Here is a 20,250-nt window from a genome sequence, read left to right as displayed (position 1 = left end):
ATGTCATTACACGCTGTTATTTGTTATGTTTTTGCAAATAAACGTTATTTAAAGTGGCAAAAAAAAAAAAGTGGTGAAAGGCTAAAATATTCTGATAAATCAAACTGAAGGGTAAAATCTGATTCAGCTGACAAAATGTAGACACATTTTATTACGTACACCTGATCAACTTATTAACGCAAATATCTAATCAGCCAATCACATTGCAGCATCTTAATGTATTTAAACATGTAGACATGGTCAGGATGGCCTGTTGAGGTTCAAAATGTGCATCAGAAGTGACTTTTAACATGGCATGGTTGTTGGTGTCAGAAACTGCCGAGCTGCTGGGATTTTTCTACACAACCATTTCTAGGGTTTACAGAGAATGGTCCGCAGAAGAGAAAATCTCCAGTGAGCTGCAGTTCTCTGGGTGAAAATGTCAGAGGGCAGAGGAGAATGGCCAGACTGCTTGGAGCTGATAGGAAGGCAACAGTAATTTAAATACGCACTTGTTACAACCAAGGTATGCAGAAGAGCATCTCAACAGCATGTCAAACTGTGAAGCAGATGGGCTACAGCAGAAAGAACACTGCAAGTGCCACTTTCTGTCAGCTAAGAACAGGAAACTGTCACATAGGCTCACCAAAACTGGACAACAGAAGACTGGAAAAATGTTGCCTGGTCTGATCAGTCTCAATTTCCACTGCAGATGGTAGGGTCAGAATTTGATGTCAAAAACATGAAGCATGGCTCCGTTCTGCCTTATATCACACCACCAGCAGAAGCTTGGCACACTTTATGCCTCTTAATACCAACTGAGCATCATTTAAACACCGCAGCCTACTGGAGTATTGTTTCTAACCATGTCCATCCCTTTATGACCATCGTCTGATGGCTGCTTCCAGCACGCAACAAGTCATAAAGCTCAATTCATCTCAAACTGGTTACTTGAACATGACAATAAGTTCACTGTACTCAGTTGGCCTTTTCGGTCACCAGATCTCAATCCAATACAGCATCTTTGCAGTGTGGGTGGAATGGGAAGATTCGTACAGTGGATGTGGAGCTGACAAATCTGCAACAACTGTGTGATGCTATCATGTCAATATGGACCAAAATCTCTGAGGAACATTTCCAGAATCTTGTTGAATCTGTGTTATGAAAAATTACTGTTTCTGAAGGCAAAGGGGGCCCAATTCTTTACATGTTTATAACAGACACCCCACCACCACCCTTAACCTTTGTGGATATAATGTTACACCTTCACTCAGTGGAATAACATGCAAGGGTAATTTACACATAAAAACATTGCCCCATAGTTTCGCCAATAGCCAAAAACTCTGATGGGGAACCTTTCAAATTTAGCAAAGCAAGGACAGCATGTGCTTTACATCTGCGTTCACCTGGGGGTGTAGGGCTCTGCTGGAGGAGGGGGAATGAAGAGGTCCTGCAGGGCGCAGCTACTCCTCCTGGATGGAGTGCTTAAAGTGCTGGTCGGCGTAGCGACACTGCTGCTGGGGCTCTGAGGGAAGATTGGCTGTGTGTAAGTGAGTGTATGTGCATGTGTGAGCATGTGTGAAAGACAGAGAAACAGGCAGACACAGAGAAAGAGTGAGAGAAACAGTTACAGGGACCGACACAATGAAAATTTGGAGCTCACAGCAGTTCAGTCAGTCAGTTAGGGAGTGTTCACTCTGTTCAGACTGTGCAGCTGAGCATCTCAACCATGAAATGAGCTGTGTACTGTACGTTTTTGATGCTCTAGTTCTAACTGGTGCACAGGGGAAGACAGGTTGGTGTGCAGCCTAGTCATCCTTCTTAGTCAGGTCAAGGAATAGTTGGCCATAGCCTGCTTTGTCTGTTACATACAGCACATTGTTTTCTAAAAGATTGTCTTTCATATATTTGAACTATCACTATATAATAACTGTGTCAAATGTATTGTCAAAATAAGCATCATCAGCTTAACTTTAATAGTTAGAGAAGTGTAAATCCCATCACAAAGACACATGTTTTAGTGATAAATCATGGACTTCCCAAAAAAAAAAAAAAGCTTTTTCAACAATAGAATAATAATATGACATTACTCAAATGATGCTACATAACTCACAGCTGACCAATAGCTGAGATGTAACACTGAGTGCTCTGTGCGCCGATCATAAGACCATTATATGAGTCACCATGCAATGTTCTTTTCAATAACTTAGCAGACTACATTGTTATTTTTAATTTTAGTCATATCTCCGATCAGGAAACATCACGGTCTCTGCTTTTTTTCCCCCCCATGAAAAATGCAGCAACATAGCAGATTCGATTTAGGTGGAGAAGAAGAAGAATGTGAGGATGGGAAGGGGGAGGAGGCTGAGCAGGACTGCGCTTCAGGGCCTCAGGGGGAGAAAACATTTTCTCTGGAATGGGACTCAAAGAAAGGCTGGACTACTTTAATACACATCCCTCTCATTTCCACCCATTCTGGCTCAGGCACACGGTCCTAATAATGTAATTGGTTTGGCTGAAGTAGGATAACAGATGCCACTTAGGGCTGAAATGTCAAAATCTGAATGATGATGCTGGAATTGTCCACCGATTAATCAAAAGGAAAAAAGTGTTTAGCGTTTGTAAGCTGCATAAATACTTAATAATTGGTAAGCGTAGTGTTAAAGTCGACAGTTGTGATCAAAACACAGGTGGATTCATGGTGGATCTTGTATCAGTTTGTATGCTACTGTAAAAGCATATTCACATTACACTCTCATTTTATATTTTCCTCATTTTGGACTGATTCAGGCTTTTAGTTTTTAGTGTCACGCACTTATTTTCAGCATGGTTCAGGACACGGGTACAGAGATAAGCACAAGCAAAGAACATAAATAGCCACACAGCGACATGAAAGAAGCGATATATTTGTGGAGCATGAAAGCAGCCATCGTACCTGCAGAGCTAATGGTTTCCATCTCATGTTTTTCAGCAGAGCAGGCGTTGACGTGAGCGTGCTCTGTGGGCGCTTTTTCAGTGTCAGGGTGACACCTGCAGGGTCTCCACGCAACAAGTTCACAAGATTTTTCAGCTGCCAGCCCACCTAGTGAACAAGAATAGCATGATAAGGGTTTCCTCAGCCCACACGTGCATTTGAATGCTTAAGATTACAGAAATAGCTAGAGATACTGACTAGAATAAATAACCAAAAACTGGGTTTTTGTTTGTTTTTTTATGAATGAATGAGTCAAGGTTACTTTTGAATTTTTGAGTATAAAATGTTACCACGTAATGAGTTGGGTTTTTTTTGTTTTTTTTAACTATTGCACAGAAATTTTCTTATAATCAGCAAATGGACTGTTAAGCTTTTACATTTGTAAAAATCACCTTGATATGCTGCAGCATATGTCTCTCCAGACTCACATACACAGTGATCATTAGAGAATTTAATAGGTGGGTTCTAAAGATCAGTCTCGCCAATTTATTATCTGAACAATTTTGAAATATGATCACAATATATTCTTCAGTTCCTGAGTTACAGTCATAAATAATACATTTTTTTATTAATGTTGACATTTGTCCATTACTTTATCACTCTGTACTATTAGACATTTATGCTAAAATTGTAACAATTACTGTGTAAATTCTTGAGTTTTGGCTAAAACGAGAACATCAACAACAGCAGTAGCTCACCCGGCTCATGATTCATCACAATTCACAGGTTAAAATAGCTGCAAAAATGACAAATGGGGCATTAACTTCGTAAACCGTTTGGGAGAAGACCCATAAGGGGATTGTGTGTGTAATTTTGACTGAATTGTGACCAATACTTGAGGAGGAGTGATTATTGTGAGTTGTAGACATAACCCTCATTGGTCCTTCGGCAGATGATGCTAAAACATTTTTTGGTGAGTTCACAGTGAGTTTTGTCGTTTCAACCAATAAATCTTCAATCTAAATGATCAGCTGTACCAGAACAGTAGAAGGCATAAGAAGCTGTTACTACTTCATGTAAACATCCAGTTAGTAACTAGTACAAATATAACAATCTTACACTTACTCTTCTTATTAACTGGATGTCTGTATTTCAGGTAGCTTCCATATTTTTCCTAAAGTTCAGTTTGGAAAGCAGGCATTTTATTCAAGGTGCTGTTATTTTGTTATTTTAATAATGCACATGGATCCTGATGGCTGAGAACTGTAGCACAGCCCGCAGCCCTCTGAGGTTCATGTTGACGATGATGTTTAATGCAAAGCTAGATGCCTCGGGGCATCTTGCACGCCTCCTGCCATGTTGTGGTACAGCCTGATGTTGTGTGTTGTGAACAGCTGCATGCCATGTAAATACTCTTTAACCCAGTTTTAATGATATTTGGCACGAAAAGCATCCCGCCCAGAGAAACACTCTCTGCTGCTGAACCAAATATGCCAGGTCCAGTTTGGGGGCAGAAAAAAAAAAAAAGTCTTCTGCTTTGGTCAACTGCACAGAATTTTCAGTATGTCTTGTGTATTTGAAACACCCTGAAGAACCAGCCTTTTTTCAGGCTCTGACCTGGCAATCATTTTGTTCCTTTCCAAGTAATCTTTCACCCTTACAGCCACGATATAGAAATTCACAGAACATGCATTAAAGACACAGACTGACTGAACAAACACGTTTCTTTATTCTTTATTCTATGATGGAAAAAAAAGTTTCTCTGTGTATAAAAAAAAGTATTTAAAGCACTAAATCCCTGATTTTCAGCTTTTTAAGCTGCCTGCTTTAAAGTGTTTCTTACACAACATCACGTCACTGGTTTCCTCCTTTTGTTTCATCTCCCTTTGGAAGATAAAACTCTTACGTACTAAAATGTACCATTGTGCATGCGATGTTTTTACGTGTTTGAAGCCTTTCTCATTTATTGGCTACACCCGACTCTATCACTGATGTCAGGAGTTATTTATTTCTCTGTGCACCACACCACCAAAATAACCTACAAATGAGCAAACTCTCAGCTCCTTCTACATGTTTCCAAGTTAATCACAAGGCAGAGGATTTTTTTTTCTTCATTAATTTCCTTTGATGTAACTCATTTGCTTTAGCTGCCATTCCTACGTCCGCTTCCTATGATCCATGCTCAGATCCAGTGAACTTTGGTCTGTGTCTTATTGCTGGAGTACTCCCCGCTGCCTTAATTATAAATCCCTCTACTATTTCTAGCTTACCATGTTTTTACTTGCTTTTGCTCTTTAGTATTAAAATCTTTACACAAATTTTTTTCATGACTTGTTATCTTATTTTCCTATAAGAGGAGGTGGTGGCAGTAATCTGGGCCATCATGGACAAATCTAGTTCAATGCAGTTTCTCTAAAGGTTTCTTGGACTCTCAAAGGACCGTTTGTGAACCATCAACCATCAAGTTACTCTAAATGCATTAACAGTATTTCAGCTGGTTTTAGCAGTCTTTATGGAGTTTCAGAGCAGCGTACAATTCAATTGTATTAATGTATTAACTACTTAAGCTGCGAGAGTGGCAGAAGGTCCTTTGTTAAACATTACATCTCCATCCTCTGTTTGAGAACACCTATTTATCAATTCTACACCACAGCAAATACAGTATAATTATATTATTTAGAAAGAACTGAGAAGCCAGTGCAAATCAATCTGCAAAAGCACTCGTGTCATTTACGCTATATATTCCATTTAGGTATTTCAGCATTGTGCATGCGTGGCTTATGTAATGTACTATGACAGGCTAAAATAGCTGCCTTAAAAGTTTTGTTTGAATGCAGTATATTTCCTTTGGTACCCCACAAGGAGCATGACTCTGACTCGCTATGCCTGCTTCAGTGAAATGAAAGAGTCTTGACACCCAAATCAACTCTGCGTTTCTACTTATTCTCCAAAATATGGCTGCATTTAGTGGGTGAGTTGACTGACTGAAATGAATCTGACTTGAGCTGTGTAATTATCATAAATCTCGCTGTTGCACACACAAGTAGCAATTATTTTAAACAAAGGGTGCTATATTTAAATTCTGCACCACAGAAAAGTGAAAGTTGAAAGTTTTCTGCCTTTCATCTCTGCTGTGTACACTACAGAAAAAGACATTTTGTGCAGCTGTGTCTCTCACTGGCAGAAACGGTGGCAATTACTTTGGCTGATAAACACTCATGCTGAATGTGGGGACAGCTGAGAACAATATGAAGAGAAACTCTGTACTGAAATAAGAAGATGGACTGCAACATCCCTACTTTGAGCCCAGCTAATAAACTTTATTTTTCCATTTCCCCATCCAGCTAAAAAAAAAAAAAAAAAAAGAAGGCTGAAATTTGCAACTGTCTCCTCCGGGTGCATAACAACTAGCAGAATGGTCTAATTATCAAGAAAAGTAGTGTGTGTGGGTGTGCCTGGCTTCTAGGAATGAAAACAGAAACTCGCACTAACAACCAGGTACCTTTTTGAAGCAGGTACCTCTTGATCTGCTTTTAACAGAAAATCCGTCTGACCCTCTAACGGCCCTCCATAACTACTACAAGAGACACTACAGCCAGTATCCCAGACAATAACGCTGCGCTGCGGTGGCTCATGAAAGTACTGAACTTCAGAAGTCCAGTACTGCATCCATTCATAATCTCAGAGACAGGGATTTCTTTATGACCAAAACATGTAGAAACTAAACAGACATCTGCATAAACAGTCTACTAACGCCCATGAAAAATGCACATGCAAAGTAACATGTAAATTCAGACAGCACAGATTTAAAAAAATAATAATAAGCAAGGAGAGGGGAAAAAAAAACACATGACCATACACTGTCTGATGATGACCTGAATGACTTCATCTCCAGCATGGATTTTCTTGCAGCGGTCAGCCAGCGACTGATGGAGAAACAGAGAGGGCAGAGTCATAAATGCAGCTCGGATACAAGCAGCACACCAATAGTGAGTGAACAGGGAGGGGAAAAATCTGCAAAGGTGAGCAGAAAGACATTTGCACTTACGCCTCTGTGGTCCCGGTGATCACATGCAAACCATCATATGTTGATTTGATATACATGCCCTGTGGGAATATAACAGTTATACAAATGATTACCTTTTAAAGCAAAGCATAAGGAGCACAACTCATCTGCATCTCGGCTCAGCCCTGCAGTCATTGGTAGAGCAGACTACTCCATATTTGCAAATCTCCATTTGTTTTAATCTGCTTGCAGTGCAAAATAGTAGAAATCCTGGGTTTCTCTCAGTGAAAGCCTGAGAGGGAAAGTGCTTTTTAGACACAGTTTAATTTGCCACAAAGTCTTAAATAACTAGAGGAAAGTCCTAAAATATCACATAGATGCACTTTTTTTTTTTTTAAATCTACCAGACACTCTGTGAACTTATGTCATGTAGTGATTCTCTCTCAAGCCCCCTTTCAAGAAGATTAAATCAAAAGTTAAGTATTATTTATCTGCAAATACTCTCAGTCTGCTGCTGTTGCTGCTGCTGTGCTACTGCTGCAAACAAAAAAACCCTCAAAGCTTTCACTAAAAGGGGGGTCCGAAAGAGCATTGCAAACAAACACACACAAACAATTTACGCACAGATATGCACAAATACATGTGCATAACTGTGTCACACACATACACAGTCGCACACAGACAGAGAGAAGCAGCATGCCAGTCTTCAAGATGAGTGGAGGAGGTTTTATTTTTAGGCCACTTGGCCCACTGTTGTGTCAGGTTTCACTGAACGGATGAAAAGAACTTCCATGCCCAATGCTGTGGCCCCAAGCAGGGAAGCTTGTGCCCGAGTGTAGGTCAGTGTGAAAATTGAGTCCAACAAAGTGGTGGTGGTTATATACAGTGCAAGAAAAACATATTTTCTGCTTCCCAAATGATTATCTACAGTTTCTTTAAAAGTAAGTGCTAACACAGTTGCCAGTTGTTGAATTTTAATTGTTTTGCTGTTTGCATTTCACTCAGTTCTGCATGGTCAATATGTTGTTTTCGTGTCACATTTTATCAGCTGACTCACATGCCCACCGGCTCAGCAAAACCTAGTTTGGGGTCAGCCACTGTGAGTTTCATTAGATGCTGCGCTGTAAAGCAGCACACAGGTTTATGATCTACTGCAGTATTCCTGATGTTTATTTGTGAAATTATGAATTTAAAAACAAGTGAATAACCCAGGAAGTGACAGTGTCGTCTGGTTTGACCAAGCCTTTGAAAAAATAGCCACTCACATCACATCATGCCTCAAAAAGTAGGTATGAGGTGTTTGAATTAGAAATTGTATTTCTAAAGCTTCTAATTGAAAAATCGGGCAAAGTTAGTATGAGATTCAGCAGAAGAATTAACTGTGTTTGCAGTGAGTGAGAGGAATGCTGCAAGAGAATCTGCACATGCCATATTGGAATCCAAACAAAATACTCTGTCAAGAGTCATGCTGTTTATTTGTCATTAGTATGATTCAGATTAGTAGTTTTGTACTTTACTTTTTGGCTGTGCTTTTCCCTGTGTTCATCAAACCTGAAAAACAATTTAACATATTGATATTTTAAGTATATTTCAAGTTTAATGAAAATTATATTGAAATCTTGGTTATGAGCACATTGTTAAGTGTACTGAGGTATCTATGCTTGTAATAGATTATTGCACGATGGATGACTGACTCCTGCCTTTACTGTAATTATTGCTTTCATTACCTACGTGGCTAAGTCTTTCACTTAAAGGCTGCTAAATTATACACATGCTGCTTGACAACAAGAGGGAATTCATTACAAATATTGTAGTATTTATCTTCAATTTCTTATATAAAGAAGTACATAAGTATTTTGGTGAAAGAGGGACTGTGCAAAAGTTAATTATAGTGAAGCACTTTACAGGTAATGGATTCACTGACTTCACTGAGCCTAAACTCATATAGAACATAAAACTCATAATATACTTGAATCTATGCAGTCTTTTTATGCATGTCATGTGTGGGTATGAATGCACTTATATATGTAAATGGGCCATTAGCAAGTCATTTGAAAGTAAGATGAATATTGCTGTCATTCATTGGACAGGAAGGAGGGGTAGGATCACATAAGTTTATAGTTCTTCCCACTCTGTTTTAAGCATAAAATTTGACTAACTATATACAGATGATTAATATATTGGGATGTCCATATACGTCAGTTGTAGTTTGTTACTTTAAATGGTTTTTTTTTCTTCATGAACATATTTAACATATTTAACTACAACTAACTAACTTTGTAATTAAACAGCATGCATGTTGCTGTCCTATTTTTCCTAATTTTTAAGCTAAGCAAAAAAAACCAAAAAACTTCTTAATTACTTCTTATGTGCGTGGTGTTCATAGTGTAGAAAAAGTGAGCTACAAAGTCTCTGTCACATCAGAGAAGAAACACATCATATTGGGCTGGATGATTAATATGGAACCCTGTTCCCAAAAAACTTGTGTTATTCTGAGAGTCTGGGGGAGGGAGGTGAGTCTCACCAAGCCTTCAGTGGATTTTTATGTTGGCTAGCTGCACAACCTCCCAAATGTGCAGACTGGGACACCATGGGATCCGAGGAGAGAGAGATAATTTGGTCGCCACACTCAGACAGCGTTTTACACTGCGGAGGACACATTAGGGATAAATACAATCTTCAGGTTTGCACATGTCCAACTTAATTATTTCTTTGATGGAACAAAGTTTCAAACTCACCACATTCAGGATCTTGTTTTCTGTTTCATACACAGAGCAGTCCTGAGGAACATTCAGAGAGCACTGTTACCTCAAGAGAATTTGTCAAAATGAAGTTATTATTGGCATTTCTGCTGTAGGTGGATATAAGCAAAAACCGAGCAGCTTGGCACCTATAACCCCCAACACTCCTCCACAGGCAGGCACAAACACAAAACAAATGAATCACCAATTGCGGAGGCACATCACTTTCTCTCTTTCTCTCTCTTTCTCTCTCCTCTCTCTCTCTCTCTCTCTCTCTCTCTCTCTCTCTCTCTCTTTCTCGCTGCCAGTCTTCCTCTCTCTCTGCCTTCAAACTCTTTTTCCTTTCACCCTCTTCCACTCCCACTTCTAATGTTTTTCCACTTTAATTTTTCCCTTAACTCCATATAAAACATTATACTCCACAGAGACCACCCTAAAAACCTATTAAGGTCTCATTATTACTGATCTTTAGGAGCTAAGTATATCACTGACAGACCCAGATATAATGACATTCAATCTCCAATTTATGAGATGCTTCTAGCATTTCTATCAATTTAGAAAGTATTTAAGGTGTCTTTGAGGTGGCTCTAACTATGATGATGCTTTACATGAAAGCCCGTCTGACAGATTAAAAAAAAAAAACGAGTTGTGAAATCATTAAGTCCAATTTCACTTTCTCATTAGCAATGACGGCTGCAATTTCTAAAACCACAACAACAACAACAACAAAAAGCTGTATGTACAGAAAGCCTGTTTTAGAGTTTAGAAGCTCTAGATTTGAAATTTATGTAAGGAATGAAGTTAAAATGTTTGCTATTATTGACATTTCAGCATAAAGGCATAATTACATACATTAAAGAATATGTATTATCACACACAGGGTATTGATGATCCCGAGTCTGAGTCTGTATAGTATGAAGCAATACAATATGATATAATACAAATAGATAGGATAAATGATACGCCATGATATTTATTACCTGTTGTACAATTGTAGTGAGCTCAAGACATAACTGGATTACATTGTTTCTGGTCACAGAGTAATCTGCCACTGCTGCAAATGGAGATCTGAAAAAGAAAGAGCACCTGGAATGAACCATTAGATCATTCTTCCTTTGAGACTCAGTCATTGGTAAATTTTACCACTTTTTATTAACCAATAGTGTCTGTTTTTTAATATGTAATGTCTGTAATGCTTTTAACACATAACAATATTTCCATTTATCTTAAGGCCAAATTGAGCGTACGTACAGCAGAGATTATTAGTTACTGTTCTGTCCTATCCACAGTCAACAAATGCAGCTTCAACTCCCACATTTTCACTTATACATTTGGTCAACAATTATGCATTTTCAATGTGAAATGAAACACAGATTAGTGAATTTTAATTGATATGAATGCTGTAATCATGTCAGCTATAATGGGGAAAAAAGCACAGCAAATCACTTTGTTATTTCTGCTGAACGTTGTCAGCTTTGAACTTCCAAATTCATCAAACACAAACAGACACAAACACACAGACTGGCACAATCCCACAGGGAAGCAAGGATATACAGAGACATATAAATAGATTTTTCAGTGTCTTTTGGCCACCCTGTCAAAATCTACTTATATAAGGCTTTTACTCATCTTCCTGTCAAATGATTGGTCATGGACATTACACAAAAAAACGAATACAGTCTGTATCGTTAAAAAACAAATCCCAAAAACAGACATGAACCGACGCAGGATGCGATATAACCGGGACTGTCCTCATTTCTTTTTAACTCAGTGTTTTATATTGGATCAGGTGTGTGTTATTTTCAACCAACGAAATAGAAAATGTAAAAATTATTTAAAATGAGTTTATGGTTTTGATACAGAAACAATTAGCACTCTTTTAAGTATTACAATCTAAGGAAATATATACAAAAAGTGTGTTTTGTGTATGTGTAGGTGTGTGTGCATGTGGCATGTGCGTGTGTCCCCACATGTTTGCACGAGTTTCCAAATGTTTAAAATTCATCATTTTGCAAATCTCACCTGTCAAGCCACGCTAAAAGGCTTTTGGCAGCAGCAATGAGGTCCACCACCGAGGTTAGAAAGTCGTTGGGCAGCTTGCGGGTGGCTCGGCCATCATAATGGCCGCTGCGCCGCCTGCCTGTGATGAAGTTCTGCAGGTTCTTGGCAGATGCATTAGCTTGTGAGAAAGCGTCTTGAGATTCTCAGTCTCCAGCCCATAATTCTAGAGGAGAGAGGAAAGTAAATTCACCGTGTTTGACCAGTTTGTCAGTGTTTGTTTTCACTGTGACACATTCCAAGAATATCTCCAGCCTGGAGATAGAAACCAATTGTTCTCTCGTGGCGCTTTATGAATAGGAATACTACAGCGGACCAGCACACCATGCTGCACAACAGAAAGGCTGCACATATGATAAAAATGTGCGAAACCAGCTGTCACTTTGCATGTCTGAGGGTCCATTACGCTTTGCGGCTAACTGCACGTGCAGGCCTACGGGCATCTAACATGTCATAGGTTTCTTGGGAGGGGAGGGCGCAGCAGGAGGGCCACTAATCATATTTAATACAGCAGTGCCTGAGAGACTTAAAACTAAATCCCAGTTATGTAAGAAGCTTTGGGGCTGAGGCAGGGCCCCTGTGCAGCGATGCAGGATGAAGGACTTAGATTCAGATTGCATCTGTGACCTCAGTCTGCTAAATCTCCACCCAGTTTCTCTATAGATCCATGGGGTTAACACAAACCCATCTCCAACTTTATTGCACCATGTCTCTTATTTCTGCTTCTCATCATCATTTACCTATTTTTTTCCCTTTTACATTTCCCAAAGTCTTTGGTTCAAAAGCAGCAAATTGGAATTAAAAGTAATTTGAATCACTAATACGACTATCAAACAATTCACTCAACGTGCAAGTAAATATAAAAAGGAGAAAAAAAAGGAAATATTAGGGAAGGAAATCATTTAGCTGGGTGGCTAAAGGTGGATGGCACACCTTAAAAAAGTAACTTAACTATGAAAGAGAGCTTGCTTTACATTTTAATTTCCTTTAGTGGGAAATTGAACAGCATGCCCATAGTAAGTGTTGGTAATTAGATGCAAGCATTATAATTATGTAATTCACCTTTAGACATGTGACTGAGTGCGTGAATGTGAGTGTGAAAGGTTGTCTGTCACTCTGTGTTGGCTCTGCAACAGGGCTGGCGACCTGTTCAGGGGTGTACCCTGCCTCTCGCCCTATGACAGCTGGGATAGGCTCCAGCCCCCCCGCGACCCTTAACAGGATGTGCGGAAGCGAATGGATGGATGGATGGACCTTTAGACATCTGAGCCACTTTACAGCTGATCCAACACCAAATATTGCCTTGGTGTAGCTTCTCTCAAACAAATGACAATTTTACAAACCCCCAAGGAAATCTGCTCACGTTGCTTTTTAATGGTATTTGTCCCAACTTTCAAACAATTAAACAAATTAAACATAATTTTTTGCAAATAATGTTGAAAACTCCACACAAGCATACAAAGAATAAAACACATCAATAAATTACTAGTAAAGCAGTCATGTTTTCTAGAGTTAAAAATTTTCTCAAATTGCAAATTTTGAGCATAAATCTGGATCCTAAGGTCTAAAAATATGTTCACACTGATTTACAAAAGTGGATATTTGGGAAAAGCTATCCTGCGAAAAACTCAGTTAAGAAAAAGAAATTCCTTAAATGGGCCGAAGCCTGCAAGCTAGTTCAGCAAGGCCACTCGAGCTGCTGTGCGTCACTCTCCCTGCGTCATATACCAAACATACCCTCCTAATCTGGTGGTCTATTTAAGCTACATAATTTCCCAATCTCTCCCCTCTTTCAGTCCCGCTGCTGCCCTGGATCTCTGTCTTCCTTTTTAACACCTCCACCCCCCCAGCATTCACCTTTACATTCCAGGGATATATTTGCTCATGAGTCCCCAATTTTATATGCAACATATTTAGAAACAGAGCCCAGAATCTGCTTCCAGTTAATATAATGTAGATAAAATACATAATAACACGTTTTAACACCCTCCCTCTAAGTTACTGACCACAGTTCTAAATTCATTGTTAAACTCTTTTGTTACCCTGGGTAGACGCTATGCCAAATGTAAAGTTAAATTGTTGTTGTCTCTACTGCAGTAACACACAGAGTGTCATAAGCAGAATAAATACTATGCTCCAACTACTTCAGCTGCACATTAGCCAAATCAGCAGAACAGCAGTCTCTCATGCTGACACTCACAAAACTTGCGTTTTTGGGACTAAGAACAAAAATCCCTTCGAGATGAAACTGTAATCCATGTCAGCACTAATGACAGTTGTAAGATTTGCCTCTAGAAGATATTTTGGACAGATTAGTAACTCTGGTAGATTTACTGTGATGTTTAAAAATCAGGACCTAAAGCAACCCCATCTACGCTGACGTATTCCTGGAATGACTTATTTTGTTAACTGACGGAACTTTTAGATGATAACTTTATTATTTTCTAACTTGGTTTTCCCACTGTGTTTTTTAATGACTTCACAAGAGCTGCAGAGGTTCCAAATTTTCGACAGAAACTTCATCCGACAGCAGTGACTTTTTGAAGTGACAGTAGAAAGTAGTGGGAAGATGGTGTGGGAAGCTTGGACTCACCAGAGCGCAGAGTAAGTCGACAGCCTCCAGTATGAGCTCCTGGTGGCCAATTCTGGACACTCCCAAATCTTCCAGCTCCTGGTGGGTGATACGCAGCAGCTGCTCCCCCCCTACTTTCTCCTTCTCAAAGGTCTTGATGTACTGCTGCAGGCAGTCATCCAGCCCTTAGGGGAACCACAAGGACAACAGGAAAACTTTCAGCACAGCTCAAAAGCTTGAATTTTATTTGCAGGCTGCATCAGATTTTCGGATTTCTTGTGAAACCACTGTTTGCATTATGCATTCTAACAGGACTTGATATCACTTGCTTTGCCAGAATATGTGCTGTAAATCTGTAAAGTGTGAGCACAGGTTGTATTTTGTTGTGTGCAAGTGTGAAGCAGTCTGTGTCAGACAAGAAATCTGACACACTCCCCCTCGTCAACAGTTCTGAGCTGCATTTTCAGCTTCAAAACTAGAAAGAGCTTTCAGCTAAAAAGGGCTATGTAGGTGTGCTCGTGTTGTTTTACATATTCAGCTGCTGCAGCAGGTGCGAAGTCTTTTGGAGAAACAGTTGATGAAGTGCAGCAGACAAAAACAAACTAAGTGATTCTGCACAATCTGTCTGCGTTAACGACTTTACCCCCTGAAATTCATGACTGGAAACTCGTATCAAACAGGGGGCAAATCATAAACTCTTACAAAAAAAAAAAATTCTTGCATACAAAAAAAAAAAAAAAAAAAAACCCTTACAAAAGCATCGCAAGAAAATACTGCAAGCGGTGATGAGGGGGCCGAGCAGTTCAGCAGGTGATAAGGGGGCCGAGCAGTCCCCATGGCAACTTCTTTTGATCACGTAAAAGCATGGCTGTAAGCACTGATTGGAAAAAAGTGTTTTTTGGGGTTTTTTTTGGTTTATTGTCGCATCCCCACTGGTGATTTTCTTCACGGACAACCACAGGAAGGAGTGCAAAGTCCATACAGCTGTTCTAAAACATCATACATGTTGCTGCTGCATCACGCTCAGTTTTTAATGGCTATAACGCATAAACTAAACAAAAAATTGGAAGTCCAGCTGAAATCATTTGTGCTGGATTTTCTGCAGAATTCATTAGGTCGACCTTGGAATTTTCCATAAGTACATTTTTAAGGCAAATTCATCAAGAGTTATTTGCTGGCTGGAGTGAAAATTTTGACAAACCTTTTGAAAATTTTAAGTGAAAGCTGGTCTGAGGATCCCATTTTTGTACAGATTCAGCTTTAAATCTGTCAAAAATTTAATATGGCAGCATGTCCTTGGAGTGTGATTTGAACTCAGGTTGATCTGAGGAGTCGATCATATAGTTGAGTAGTTAGGAGTGAAGTGCACAAAAGCACCTCTGCCTTCAACCCACTGGTACTTGAGGGTGTCAGCATTAAACATTGAAAAGGATCCAGAGACTGCCGCAGTTATTGATGACGGGTCTCTGATGCATGAACGTATTTACTTCAGAAGCTGCGCTCTGTCCTAATCACGTAAATTATGTTGAAATCAAGTATACAGACTCATGTTGCATAAACAAAAACCACAACTTGATTTATCTTATAGATGAAATTTGATTCGATAATTGATGTTTCTGCCTCGGGCTTTTCTAGAAACTCATTTACTCATTTATGTATTATTCACTTTCGGATCAAGCAAACACATTAATAAGCTGAAAACTAATTTGAGTGAGCTACAGGGAGCAGCTTTTGTATTGCTTTTCTATACATCTAATCTTCTCTGTCCTATTTCTCTCTCTCTCTCTCACACACACACACACACACAACACACACACACACACACACACACACACACACACACACAGTTCTTTCCTCATCTTAGTCTTTTTATTGCTGAGGACCAATCATATACATGTGACTCAGTGCTGAGCCTAAACCCGATCAAGCATTCACATCAGGTTTAGCTGGCAGCTAAACGGTGGAGAGGAAACATAGGGAGTTTCATGGTTTTGCATAACATTTAAAGGCTTAACTAATGAGCCTCTTTACCAAGTTAATTGAGACTCATCATGTCAATGAAGTATTCCCCATGTTGCCATAGAGACCACAAAGCAGGTTCTTGGCAGGGCTTCCTGCTGACCATGGGGTAAAATAAAGAAACAAGAGGAGGGAGGGCATGATACTTTGCAAAAAGTGACTACATAGTGGCGTGAGATACCGAGCTTATGAAGCTATCGGCCTCTTTAATACTTGCTGATGAAGATAGCAAGAAACATTTCTAAATGACAACATAAAGCATCTTTTTGATAGGTGCTATATAAATGAGGATTATTACTATAATTAAAAGGGGAACATGGCACACAAATGGCACTAATATTCTCTTCATGAATGTTAAGGTTTTGTGGTTTTCCCTTTAAATCTGCCATGTTTTGTTTCACATTTTGTTGAAAGCATTATTCAAAAGAACAACGCATAATAGAAATCCCTTGTTTGGTGGAATGCAAAGACATCTCAGCGACATCAATTTTCCTGTCTCTTGCATGTCTAAGTCAGATTATCAGGCGCGCTGAGGAGAAATTAAAAGCACAGCACTGACACATTATGATCTCCATTCTAGATAATCCAGTGGCACTGCAAGGAGAGAGAGCTCTTTAGAGCGGTTGGCATTGTTACTATGGATTGTGTTGATCTTACTTGTCATTGATCACTGTCGCTGTCTGTGTCAGACAAGAGGAGCGTGAGCGTTTGCACTGAACGATAAAAACTGATATGCTTTGCAAAACGGGAAATATGTTCATGAACAGATGATGCTAAGCCTGCATTAGGTTTGCAGTTCAAAAACACCCAGGCAGCACAAAACACAACACTGCAATGAAATGCACGTTAGCTCGTGTGTTTGCACTGACACCCTTCACTTAGTAAGACAAAATTTTCAGTCAAGCTGGAATTCTTTTCGCTTTTGTGATGAGGGTCTATTCTTTAAAGCAGCTTGAGAATAAAGCGTCTAGCTCGCACAAAACACTAACAGGGGGTGGAGAGTGGGATTGTGGGAAGGTCACGGGGTGCCCCTGTTTGGCCTCTAGTGACATCACGGAGCGGTATGGTAATAATGGAACCTGTGAATACTAACGACAAAACGCTGCCAGTCCTTGGGTTTGATAATGGATGTGAGATGCGAATGAAACCCCTCCACCCATCGTTTCCTCTGCCTCAGTGTCTCTCCGTGCCACTCACTCCCTCACTTTAAATTACCATTACTGGGCTCTGGGCACAAGAACTGTCTCTGCTCCACTTGTCAGATGTGGGACACTGAAGAGTCCTCTCTCATTTCCAATCTCCACTTCTTGCTCTTTACATTTCTCACTTGTGCCACCAGCTTATTTACAGATCACTTTAGATCTCATTTGAACAGTTGCGCTCATTCAATTTCAGCCCATCCCTGTATCTCATCAATCCCGGTGCGTCTATATAAATAAAGCATCCTTGGCTCTCATTTCTTTCCTAAACTAGCACCCCCCTCCAAAACAGCCTGTTTAAGAGGCAGCATCAGATTTAGGGAACAATCTGTTATACACAACTCATACCAAGAAAGGTCTGATCCTTGCAATCATGACACATCTGAGCCAGCAGAAAAAGGCCTACAAGCTTAGAATAATAATGTGTGTTTGTGTGTATGTGCATATATGTGTGTGTTGAGGTGGTAAAGATGTACCCCTATGGATGTGTATGTTTCATCTGGAACAGACCATTGCCTGACACGTGAGCACGTGGCTGTGAAAAACATTGCACATCACAAAAGCACTTGTGTGTAAAAGGCAAATACACAGCCAGACAGCATCCTCCCACTGAGTTTAACGTCTCCTCTTAATGTTTTTACCACATTTTTTTTCTTCGCAGTACTAACTTTGTAATGGAAACAGGCAAAAAGCAGCATGGCTAATGAAGAATCTGTGCCCTGAAAGTATTCCTGACAGTCTGTGGAAGTAAATCCTCCACAGCTGTTTGGGACATTTATAGATCTTTGGAGCCTGAATAAGCAGACAAATTTCCTCAAAGGAGCCGCTCATCCGACAGCTGTACTGAGCCTTGTGGATGATGAATTAATTGCAACAACAACTGTATGCCTATCTAACCCCTTTCCAGCCCTCAGTTCAGTCTAAATATCACTCTTTCTCTCTCTCTCTCTCTCTCTCTTAGAAGGTCTTAAAAGTGTTTCATGGCCAAACAGAACCTCATTATTCTGCTGGAGGTTCACCCCAAAATGCAAAAAGAAATGTGTGGATTTACATTTAAGTGCATTTTTTTTTTTTTTCTTTTGGTCTGGATAATCTTCCTGATAGGCCTCAGGATTTTGGTACCCTTGGGAGGTTTTGAAACTATTTGAAGCTGCGTGATGCTCTTCTAAGTCAGCTGTGACTTCTTAATGACTTGAGCATCTGTGGATAAACATTTCACAGATGGCTGTGCAAGCTCCGATAGTATACTGCTCTCACAGCTCTGTTTTATTCCGTGCACATGCAAAGCTTGGTCAATAACTCGAATCTTTTTTTATTCCCCCTCCAAACAGATTCTGCACCCAGATCCAGTGAGAGGGGAAATGATTTGTGTGTAATTGCTAGATCTCCGCTACAACCATCTGTGAGGCAGCCCTCTGTTAACAATGACCACTGCAGGACACAATAGAGGGTTTTACCGTTCAGAGCTGTTTGAATATGTTATGCCCTGGGGAACATCTTAAAAGGACAAGTCGTCTGCACATTAGAAGTGCTGTGGAGAAAAAAAAATCGATTAAATGGTTTAAGGCTGTGATTAAAAGCCTCCCGAAGCTGCAAGGCGACGAGGCGAAAATCCGAGGCTCAGCAGGTGTTTTGTTCTCTGTTGGCATCTCGAGTCAATCTGTGTTTAAATGCATTTCGACTCGCAGCGCAACACTACATGGTATTCATTGCAGCATAGCAGTTTGGTGGTCATCGAGTCTGAAGCCTACCTTTCATCCAGTCAACCACCTGACTGGAGCTCCACTTGCTCACGGGCTCCATAACCAGTGCCATGGTAGAAGTTTGTCTTCGCGCTTGACAAAAGAAAAAGAAACACTCCCCACAAACCAACTCCCCACTTAAAAACGTAAAAAGAAATATCTAGAAATATATATTTTTAAATATAATAGAATACACTTGTCTCAGTGACAATCTAAAGTCCTCTCTGGTGGGTTTGAGTGTTTACAAACAAATCGAGGTAGGTCCAAAAGGTCCAAAATGTCGCTGTGAGAAGCCTGAGAGCAGCTCAGCAGACTTGTGCACATTCCTGTGCTCTTCACTTGCTTGAAAGAGCTCTTTTACTTGTGATTCATGTCAGGCTCTGATGCTGGTGGGTCGCCGCTGCCCGACCCCTCTTCCAAAATACATCCCAGTACCATCCGGAGCGGAGAACAACGCGCAGACTGTTACTTCATACTGGCGTCTGGAAAGGATGGGCTCGCTCTGAGCATCCTCCCTCATACACAGACATGGAGTCATAGCTCTCACCGCGCGGAGTGTACCCTCTGTATGTGGAGTGATTAATGCCGCAAGAAGCCAGGAAGAGTGCGCGCAGGGGGACGTCTTAATGGGAATTAAGGGATCCAGATTATAAGGGATTTTGATAAGCAGAAGTGCTGGATCTTTGTAAGGCTTTTGGAGCAGTAGCATTTATTTGCTTTTAGAAAAACAGTTTCACTGTTCATCCAACCGCGTACTGTGTACAAGAAGGCAGTGGTGGTAAAAAAAAAACTGATTTGCATATTAACTTGTATTCTACCTAAAAAGAAATCTACAAAGAAATATAGAAATATATCTTTCTGTATCAATTGGAAATTAATTTGTGCTCCACTCCTTTTCTTTTGGTTAAATCTCAATAACACTAATTATTTTATCTTCTGTTTTATCAGGCGGCTGCAATACAAGCTTACAGGTCAGGATAGGTGAGGGTAGGAAGTGCAGCCCGACTGATTTATCAGGAT

General features: G+C 40.0%; 1 protein-coding gene across 1 annotated transcript in view; it reads right to left on the bottom strand.

The window, feature by feature from the left end:
* LOC115792366 (connector enhancer of kinase suppressor of ras 2-like) overlaps positions 1-19,711 on the bottom strand; it is a 32,540-nt gene extending 12,829 nt beyond the window's left edge. The window contains 13 exon segments of the mRNA XM_030746874.1: positions 1,386-1,519; positions 2,915-3,061; positions 6,748-6,819; positions 6,938-7,000; positions 9,424-9,441; positions 9,443-9,466; positions 9,468-9,545; positions 9,638-9,679; positions 10,621-10,708; positions 11,663-11,819; positions 11,822-11,864; positions 14,292-14,455; positions 19,240-19,711. Coding sequence (XP_030602734.1) covers positions 1,386-1,519; positions 2,915-3,061; positions 6,748-6,819; positions 6,938-7,000; positions 9,424-9,441; positions 9,443-9,466; positions 9,468-9,545; positions 9,638-9,679; positions 10,621-10,708; positions 11,663-11,819; positions 11,822-11,864; positions 14,292-14,455; positions 19,240-19,303 — 1,094 coding nt within the window. The 5' untranslated portion in view covers positions 19,304-19,711.
* Positions 19,712-20,250: the final 539 nt, after the last annotated feature.

This window comes from Archocentrus centrarchus, chromosome 14 (assembly GCF_007364275.1).
Source record: "Archocentrus centrarchus isolate MPI-CPG fArcCen1 chromosome 14, fArcCen1, whole genome shotgun sequence".
Classification (NCBI taxonomy): Eukaryota; Metazoa; Chordata; class Actinopteri; order Cichliformes; family Cichlidae; genus Archocentrus; species Archocentrus centrarchus.
Note: the sequence above shows the minus strand (reverse complement) of the source record. Positions and strands in the feature narration are given on the sequence as shown.